The 9,815-nt window shown below is 52.3% G+C and overlaps 1 protein-coding gene across 3 annotated transcripts; it reads right to left on the minus strand.

Moving 5' to 3' along the window:
- Nucleotides 1-523: 523 nt before the first annotated feature.
- Nucleotides 524-7,972, minus strand: LOC123395778 (5-formyltetrahydrofolate cyclo-ligase-like protein COG0212). Of its 3 annotated transcripts, XM_045090808.1 has the most exons (7): nt 7,527-7,972; nt 2,297-2,387; nt 2,083-2,196; nt 1,809-1,993; nt 1,441-1,516; nt 914-1,039; nt 524-833 (listed from the first exon to the last, which is right to left on the minus strand). In XM_045090808.1, the coding sequence occupies exons 1-7, from the start codon at nt 7,887-7,889 to the stop codon at nt 676-678; spliced, it is 1,113 nt and encodes a 370-aa protein (XP_044946743.1). In that variant the 5' UTR covers nt 7,890-7,972; the 3' UTR covers nt 524-675. The 3 variants fall into 3 exon arrangements, with proteins under 3 accessions (XP_044946743.1, XP_044946745.1, XP_044946744.1); XM_045090810.1 differs by lacking the exon at nt 2,083-2,196 and having other exon boundaries at nt 7,527-7,969; XM_045090809.1 differs by lacking the exon at nt 2,083-2,196 and having other exon boundaries at nt 1,809-2,035; nt 7,527-7,967.
- Nucleotides 7,973-9,815: the final 1,843 nt, after the last annotated feature.

Raw genomic sequence — 9,815 nt, forward strand, 5'->3', positions numbered from 1 at the left:
GTTTGGTTGGACATGATATTCATTTAAAATGGATGAGCGCATTCTTGGCATATGACGTTGTCAAATCCGACATTCATGCTTGTTAAGAACTATAAGAATATGGTAGTGTGAGAGACATGTAGACAAGGTGTATTTGTTTGGGAGTAGATTTATCTCTAAAAAATGAATTAGTCGAGACGTGCGTTGCACGCACAAGCTTACTAGTTTAGTTAAACGACTTTGACAAATTGGTTACAACTCTCGTAGTGGAGGACAAAAGCGTAAGAGCCAATCACCCAATGCCGCATCAGCGGGACACATGTGCGCTTTGACTGTTCCAACACGAACACATCTGAACACACGTCAGCATATAAGCCAAGTATGATGCACATCATTGGGGTTTAATTAAAGTTGATCATGCCACCAGTTGAGTAACATTTCCGAATGCTGTACAGTATAGAATCCGTTTTCTAGTGATTGTGAAGACCATCAAATAGGGCATTGGAACAGCCACACGAGTACTAATTTATGTTGCCGACTCAACTTAAAAGATGAAACAATATGACATTTTTATGATGTAAACAAGTCTTCATAGACACGATATTTGAACCGCGCAATGCTTAAGATACCTTAATTTTCTCCAAAATATATGTATAACATGCGATAGAATCAGGCAGTTATGATACACGTACTTAGTTACCGCCCTCTTCTTCTTCGCTGAGCTGTTGGTGGTACATTCTCAGAAGGCCCACAAGGAAGTATTGTTCCTGTCTCTTGCTCTATGCGTCTCTTCAGCTCTCTTAGAATTCGAATTTGGCCCAATTTTTCTGGAGATAGTTTTTCCCAGTAAATCCCTGCACATACAGAAGTTCTTCAAAATCTGGTGGTGGGAGATTTATTTGCAAATCTATCTAGTGAGAGGAATCAGTCAGACCTTGTGGTTTTGGGATTGCAGTATTTGTTAAGATGACCTGAGTTGGGGTGCAGATAATATCAACCGGTACATCATGAATTAGCAGCTTTTCAACTGGAATGTCATCCACTAATTGCTTGTCATGTACTGTACCCATAGACAAAATTAGAAGTTAATACTACTGGGCTGGTTTCTACTCAATCTTTCAAATGGAAACTAACGAATCACCAATTGTTTTCTACTTCAGAAAAGAAGAGGCACGACATGTCCACATAGATGATTCCTTGAAGAAAATGATCTATGAAATACCACCAGTATCTCAACCATTACTAGCGTCACAACTATAAAGTTAAGTCCAGTTAACCACAGGCTATTACATAAAAAAGATGTACTGACAAATATTTTGAGAAAAACAAAATAGAAAGCTGCCACTCATGCTGAAGAATGAGAAGATGCTCACCTATATATCAATTATCCTAGTTCCTACGTTACCAAACCAATTAGATCTGTATAAAAATAATGGACCACCATCTGATAAATAAACTCACCAGTTGTTACTACCATGGTCGAATCATCTATAGCTCCCATATAACGAAGCATCCCATATTCCAGCTCTGCAAATCCCTATGATCGACATTCATAGAGTAAACTACAGATAAGAAGCGAGAAGAATCCATTTTCGGTAGACAAAGCACAGTTCATTTTCAGGGCAGCATTGACATTGTACATAACCATTTGTATGGTGCTCCGTTTATAAAATGAAAATGACGCAGCAGAGGCTTTCCCTACTGTTTCTTCATTAAAGAAGCAGCATTGACATTGGCAAAGGTCGAGAGTTGATCTTGTTCATTGATCCAATTATAACAAAATCAACTCTAGTTCAATTCTTCAACCGCATATGCAAGAAAATAATTACCTCACCCTTCCCTAGTCGTGCTCCCGTGCTTGGATCAACTGCAACCGACCCAATGACAATCAGATCCACTTTAATCATTTCATCTAGACCTATCGGCCTTCCATATTTGGCTGCGCCAACCGAAGTGCATGCTTCAGGAATGCATCCAGTGGGTATCATCTGAGATTGTAGAAAGGAGAAGAAGCCTGTCCTGAGCCGTGGTTGCGGGGTCAGAAGTTTCTTATCGCCTGAATGATTCCAGTAGCACCATTTGTAAATAAAAGAAACGTTCAACCTGGTCGAGTGTGTATGACAAATTTATACTCCGTACTGGGTACTGGGCTAAAATGAGCATCAGGTTCAAACGCGCAAATGGCATGGAAAGCTATAAGCCTCATCAAAGTCTGATCTGGCTTGCAGGGATAATACAAGAAACGAAACAAGATATTAACAGCCAATGGTAACATGCATTTTTTAAGGTATGCAAGGATAAGTAGCAGCCTTATCACCTGAGAGTGTTAAGAATCGAACTTGCTTCTGAGGCGAATCCGGATTGACCTTCACGCATTGTGCATTCTGAAACACGTCCAACCTACCTAACTGGTTAGAGTCAGAAACATTTCCATGTGAGTTATAAGCAAAAAAATAATGAACGAACAGTTTTTTTTGTTGTTGCGGGATAATGAACAAACAGTTAGATAGCAGGACGTATGCGGGAACTCCCTGTCAGCCAGCGGCAGCAAGTTTCGCTGGATTCAGAGAGAGACTCGGTTTGTGTTGCGTAAAACCTGCAACTTTTCTGTTCTTCTTCTTCGTTATTTATGCTACTGATTACAGGGAAAACGGGGTAGTGATCCGAGCTTCACGGCGTGCCACCCCACGCCCGCTCGCCACCTCCCACGATGCCTTGGTAAGAACGTCGGCGAGCTGGCCGTTGGTTCCGATGTGCTCAACGTCCACCTTGCCTTCCCCAACCTTCTCGCGAATGTAGTGATAGCGAGTGTCGATGTGTTTGCTCCGCTCGTGATGAACCGGGTTCTTGCAGAGCTCAATCGCGGACGTATTGTCTATCCGCAGCTTCACCGTTGCCGGAGGTTTGCCGATCAGCTCCCCAAGGAGTCGACTCAGCCAGACCCCTTGACACGCCGCTGTCGCCGCCGCAATGTACTCCGCCTCGCAGGACGAGAGAGCGACGACCTTCTGCTTCTGCGACGTCCATGTGATGATGCCTGAATTGAGGAAGAAAACATACCCAGTCGTGCTCTTGCGATCGTCGAGGTCACCAGCATGATCGCTGTCACTGAACCCTGTCAGAAGAGGATCCGGTGTCCTCCCTTTCAGATAGCAGCATCCGTACCCTGTTGTTCCGCTGATGTAGCGCAGAAGTCGCTTCACTGCAGCCCAGTGCGTCATCGTAGGAGCCTCCATGTACCTGCTCACCATCCCAACAGCGTGAGTGATGTCAGGTGAGTGATGCCAGGCCTGGTGTTGCAGAGGTACCGGAGACTCCCGACGATGCTCCGGAAGCGCGTGGCGTCGACAGCGTCAGCAGGGTTCCCTTTGCACAGCGTCAGTCGTGCTTCCATCAGCGTGTGGCAAGGGTTGCAGCCAGCCATGCCGGCCGCCTCCAGGATCTTCACGGCATAAGAACTTTGGCAGATGGTGATCTCACCTGCCTCCTGCTTCACTTCCAGCCCGAGGTAGTAGCTCAGCAGGCCGAGATCGCTCATGTCAAACAGGTGGTGCATCTGTTCCTTGAACGCTGCCGATCTCCTCCTCGCAGGTGCCCGTGATGATCAGGTCGTCGACGTAGACGCCGACGATGAGCGTCGCCTTGCCGTTGCTTCTCTTGTACACAGCGTGCTCGAGCGGGCTCCGCTCGAAACCAAGCGAGACGAGGGATTCGTCCAGCTTTGCATTCCATGCCCGCGATGCCTGACGAAGCCCATAGAGTGCTTTCCGCAGCTGCAGTACCTTGTTCTCGTTGCCGACGCTGACGTACCCTGGTGGCTGGTGCACGTAGACCTCCTCCGTGAGGTCGCCGTTGAGGAACGCGGACTTCACGTCCATGTGGTGTACCCGCCACTCGCAGTGGGCGGCCACTGCAAGCAGCAGCCGCACGGTCTCCATCCTTGCTACCGGCGCGAAGACCTCGTCGAAGTCCACCCCTTGTCGTTGGACGTAGCCCTTGGCGACGAGGCGCGCCTTGTGCTTGATCACATTGTCGTCTGGATCCTTTTTAACCTTGAAGACCCATTTGAGGCCAATGGCACGGTGACCACGCGGGAGTGTGGCGAACTCCCACGTGCCGTTGCCGCGAATCGACCCCAGCTCGTCATCCATTGCCCTGCTCCAGCACTCCTCCGAGAGCGTTGCGTCCACGCTGACAGGCTCCTCTGCAGCGAGACACAGCTCATCCAGCTCGAATGCGTCCACTTCCGCTGCCAAAACAAAATCATCGTACAGTTTGTTGGGTTGTACAATGCCGTCGCGCGCTCGCGTAAGCATGGCATGCAGTGGGAGCGGTGTAGTGGAAGCCGTCGCTGGGCGTGGTGCAGTGGGAGTTGTCGCTCCCGCGGTGGAGCTGGTACTTGGTGGTGGCGAGGGGCATCCTGCTGACGCGTCGTCGTTTGTGAAGATGTTCGGCGTTGGTGCAGGCGTTGCTGGTTCAGAGACAGCGGCTTCATTCGTCGTGGCCGATCCTGCAGGCAGGGAGTTTGTGACCGGGTAGGAGAAGAGCTCGACGTGGAACGGGGCAACCTCCTGTGCCCCCGCCGTGTTCTCCCAGTCCCAGCGGGCTCCTTCATCGAAGACGGCGTCGCGTGTGACGTGCACGCGATTGCCGACAGGATCGAAGACACGGTATGCCGCCGTTCCGGGCTCGTAGCCGAAGAACACCATCGGCTTGCTCCTGTCTTCAAGCTTCGACAGGTGCGGCTTCGTGACCTTGACGTGCACCACACATCTGAATACACGCAGGTAACTCACATCGGGTTTGTAACCATGCCATACCTCAAACGGAGTCCTGCCGTCGACGCTTTTCGTGGGCGAGCGGTTTAGGAGGTACACGGCAGTAGACACCGCCTCCCCCCAGAACCTGGCCGGTACCACCATGGCCTTCATCATGCTTCGTGCGGTGGCGATGATCGTCTGATTGCGGCGCTCCACGACGCCATTTTGCTGGGGTGAGTACGGCGCCGTGAGCTGTCGTCCCACGCCCTCGTCTGCGCAGTACGCAGGGAACGTGGCCACCGTGAACTCTCCACCACGGTCCGTGCGGAGCAGGCGCAGCTTGCGCCCTGTTTCCACCTCCGCTCCAGCCTTGAACTGCTTGATGGCCGTTGCGGCCTGATCCTTCGTCGTCAAGAGCGTGAGCCACATGTGGCGGCTCAGATCGTCGACCAGCAGGAGGAAGTAGCGACGCCCTCCTGGCGTTGCTGGCGTGATCGGACCGCACAGGTCGCCGTGCACTAGGTCAAGCAGGCCGTGGCGCGCTTCTTGGCCTGCTGTGGGAACGAGGCGCGGTGTTGCTTCCCCGCGAGACAACCGTCGCACAGCTGCCCTGCGTGGTCGATCGTGGGCAGGCCGCGTACCATGTCACGGCGCGCGAGCCTCTGGAGTGCGTCGAAGTTGAGGTGGCCGTAGCGCTCGTGCCACCTCCAGGATTCGTCACAGCGCACCGCTGCGAGGCACGCCGGCTTGGCGATGACGAGCGTGACGATGTACAGCCGGTTCCGCGCCCTGGGCACCGTGGCGAGAAAACGTTCGTGCCGATCATGGAGCTTGAGGTACCCACCACGGATCGTGATCTTGCAGCCGTTTTCCTCGAGCTGCCCGAGGCTGATGATGCTGCTGCGAAGTCGAGGGATGTGGTAGACGCCGACTAGGGCGAGGTGATCGTCGTTCGCGCACGCGAAGAGCACGGTCCCGCGCCCCTTTATCTCCACCAGCGATCCGTCCCCGAACTTCACCGTGCCCGTGACGGTGGTGTCCAGCTCCGAGAAGGCAGAGAGATGCCCTGTCATGTGGTTGCTCGCCCCTGTGTCGAGGAACCAGGCGTCGTTGCGGCGCGGATCGTTGGCGAGGAGGGCGTGTTCCTCCACCAGTTCACCATGCGCGCCGTCCCCGTTCAGCTGCATCGTTGGCGCATTCACTTGCGCCATCATCAGTGACGGGCCGTCGTCGTCGCTGATCGTGCAGGTGCAGATGAGGAGGGCGGCCTTCTCCTCCTCGCCGGCCTGAGCGAGGTGTGCCTGCGCACGTGGCTGCTGCTGTTGCCCCTTCCGTTCTCGCCGTGGCTCCTTGCAGTCACGCGCGATGTGCCCTGCAAACTTGTTGCAGTTGTAGCATTTGACTTGCGACATATCGCGGTCAGAATTGCCCTTGCCGTTCTGTGGCTTGCCCCGGCCTTTCTTGCCGCTGCCGCCGCCGGACCTAGAGCCTTGCTCCTTCATCTTCTTGCCGCGTGCGATCCATTCCTCCTCCGTGAGGAGGAGTTGGGACCCTGCTCCCTCCGAGGAGCCGCCCCCGTACCGCTTTTCAGCAGAGGTGAGGCGGCCGATCGGCTCCTCCACGGACAGCTCCTCGAGATCGAGCAGCGTCTCGAACGAGCAGGCTATCTGTGAGTATTTAGAGGGAACGGCATTGAGGATCTTTTCTACGATTTTTACCTCCACTTTGTCACCCAAGGATCGCAGATTGTTGGCGACGTTCGTGGCGCTGATGGCGAAGCTGTCGAGCGTCTCGCCGTCCTTGAACGCGAGCGCTTCGAACTCCCAGCGGAGGAGCTGTGCCGTCGCGTTGCGCGCGCGGTGCACCCCCATCTTCATCAGCTTGACCGCCTCCCACGCCTCTGCGGAGGTGGCCTTGGTGGCGAGGATGGGCACCAGCTCCGGTGGCACTGCTCGGATTAGTGCCGACAGCGCCGCCATGTCCTCGCGATCCCCCGGCTCTCCCATGCCGGACATGGCCTCCCAGAGACCCTCTGCGCGCAGGTTGATTTTCATCACCTGCGCCCACTCGATGTAGTTGGTTGACGTCAGTGTGGGGTAGACGACGTAGGAGCTTGCGCCGGCATCGCGGATCACGCGCTCGTGGACGACGACCTCGTTGCCGCCCCTCCGAATCACGCTCCTTCTGCGCGGTGGCGTCGACGGCGTCCGTGACGGCGACCTCGTTGGCGACTTGCCCCCCCCCCCCCCTTCCCCCTTCTCCACTGCCTCTCCATCCTTGTTGCTGCGGGCCATGGCGCTCCAGGAACCGCGCGAACGCTAGCTCTGATGCCAATTGTCAGCCAGCGGCAGCAAGTTTCTTCTTCGTTATTTATGCTATTGATTACAGGGAAAACAGGGTAGTGATCCGAGCTTCACGGCATGCCATCCCACGCCCGCTCGCCACCTCCCACGATGCCGCCATGCTCGCATGAACTCGTGCCATCCCACGATGCACGCACGGCGGCCTGTCTAACTAACTTAGCAAACCAGCTAACTATCAGCTAACTAACCTAGCGAAAGCAACGGATCGGCCAGTGCACAAACAAGCTCGTGCAGCAGCCGTTTTATTTGCTCTAACTGAAAACTAAACTGACGACTAAACAGGCGCAGGTTTACAGAGACAACACTCCCCAATTGTGTAATGTGACGTATGCGCGGCTGGTAACAGCAACAACAATAGACTGCTAGTTTTCGTGGTGGGGGGCTCCGTGGAGGGAAGCGAAAGGGAGACAGGGAGAGAGCGAACCGAATCGGCAGCGGCGGCGGCGCCATCGAAGTTGGGGATGCGGTGGTGGACGGGGCGGGGGTTGCGCGCGACGCCCTCGGCCTCCAGCACGTCCCACACCCGCTTTCGTATCTTCCACTTCCACGCCCTCGGGTCCGCCACCGCCTGCGCCCCCGCGGCGGTGGTCGCCATCGAGGCCCGCGCGTCGGCGTCCAGGCGGAGCCGCTCGGCCTCGAAGGCGGACTCGTCCAAGGACGACGACGACGACGACGAGCTCCTGGACGCCACAGCGACCCTGGCGCGGCGGGAGGACGACGCAGCGACAGCGGCAGCGGCGGAGTGTAGCGATAACGACGGCGAGGCCGGGAGGAGTAGGGGAGGCATGGCTTCCGCTACCACCACTCGCGTGTGTGCTTGTGGATGGTTAGCACGTGCACACGTGCACTTGGGACTCTCGTTGTGCTGCTGGCATGCGCGCCCATACCGCTCTCGCAGCGAAACAGATGAACGAGCCGTGGGCCATCTCCACTAACTACATCGAGCCTACGAGGGCATCTTCAACGGCAACAGTCCTAATGTAATGCTTGTAATTACTTGTATTAGTGTTGTCTCAAAAAAAAATTGTTGTATTAGTGAGGATCATGCATCGTGTTGAATTCTAGTAGAAAATTGAACTGAGGAATCTTTAGAAGCCTCGACAAAATGTAAAAAGGACAAAGAGCCCCCAAAAAACTGCATTCAACGTTTCCAGAATGCCTTTCAAATAATTCTGAGAATTTTAACAAAAACTATTTATCGAACCAAAATTTAAAACAATTAAAATATATATTTTATGCAGTTGAATTTAAATCATATTGTATCCTGCATTCGTTTGTGGACACTGCCATAGTACTAATATAATGCTTGTAATTAGTTGTATTCGTGAGGATCAAGCATCATGTTGAATTCTACAAAATTGAATTGAGGAATCTTTAGAGGCCTCAATTTTTTAAAAAAAGAAGGGCAAAGAGCCCCAAAAAACTGCATTCAACGTTTACAAAGTGCCTTTCAAATGGTTCTGAGAATTTTGGCAAGAACTATATATCAAACCAAAAATTTAAAAATATTTTTAAAAATATATTTTAGCAGTTGAATTCAAATCATATTGTATCCAGCATTCGTTTGTGGACAATCCCACAGTCCTAACATAATGCTTGTAATTAGTTGTATTTGTGAGGATCCTGCATCATGTTGACTTCTACAAAATTGAATTCATGAATCTTTAGAGGCCTCAATTTTTTTTAAAAGAAGGGCAAAGAGCCCCATAAAACTGCATTCAACGTTTCCAAAGTGCCTTTCAAATGGTTTTGAGAATTTTGGCAAGAACTATATATCAAACGAATATTTAAGAATATTTTTAAAAATATATTTTAGGCAGTTGAATTTAAATCATATTGTATTTGAATTGGCTTTATTTCTATTATAAAAGAAATACATTTTCAATAACTCTGAAACTTAGTGTGTAGCTTTGATTATATCCATCTAACATGCATATAAATTCTTAGAATTTTAGAAACTGATTTGGTGTTTCAATCTGATCAAAAACAATTGCAGAAAATAGAAAAAGAAAAAGAAAAAGAAAAACAGAGAGAGAAAAGGACTCACCCGGCCAAGGTGGCGGCCCAGCCCCCCAGCGCCTCCCATGTCGTCTTCCTCCATGGGGCAGTAGGACTGGGCGCATGGTCGTCGCGCTTGAGCACGCGCACCACCTCTTGTTTGCTTGTGTCCTACCCATTGCCTCTAAGCACGCCACCTACTCACGTGTCCTCTCTCTCTCTCTCACCCGCAGCTCTCCCCTCCACGTTGCTCTCTCTCCCATAGCCGCCCGAACGAGCCAGAGCGCGCCGTCGCAAAACACCACAACCACCGCCCATCGTTTCGCCCAGCCATCATGTCCATGAGCTTCGTTGCATCGTTCTTGTCCTCTCCACCAATGGGCTCGAGCCGGAACAACCACAAGACGACACCCGCGACCATCTTCCCCGTCCGCGTCCACCGGATGCCATCACCCGATTCGTCTATTCCTATTCGCCCTCGATCCCTCTGAGCCTCTCCTCCAACTCGCGATGAGCTCCTCTTCGTTTCTTCCCTAGCCCCGTCGCCCCGCTCGTCCTTTCGCGCTAGCGACACCATGGCCAAAGCTTCCCGCTGATGTCCATGTCTGTGCCATGCCAAGAGCTTGGACCTAATAGAGGCAAAGGTGTCCCTAATGACTATGGTTTTTTTAAGTAGACTTTGATGATCTGATTAGGAACGTGCGAAGACATCGTG

This window comes from Hordeum vulgare, chromosome 5H (assembly GCF_904849725.1).
Source record: "Hordeum vulgare subsp. vulgare chromosome 5H, MorexV3_pseudomolecules_assembly, whole genome shotgun sequence".
NCBI classification, from domain to species: Eukaryota; Viridiplantae; Streptophyta; class Magnoliopsida; order Poales; family Poaceae; genus Hordeum; species Hordeum vulgare.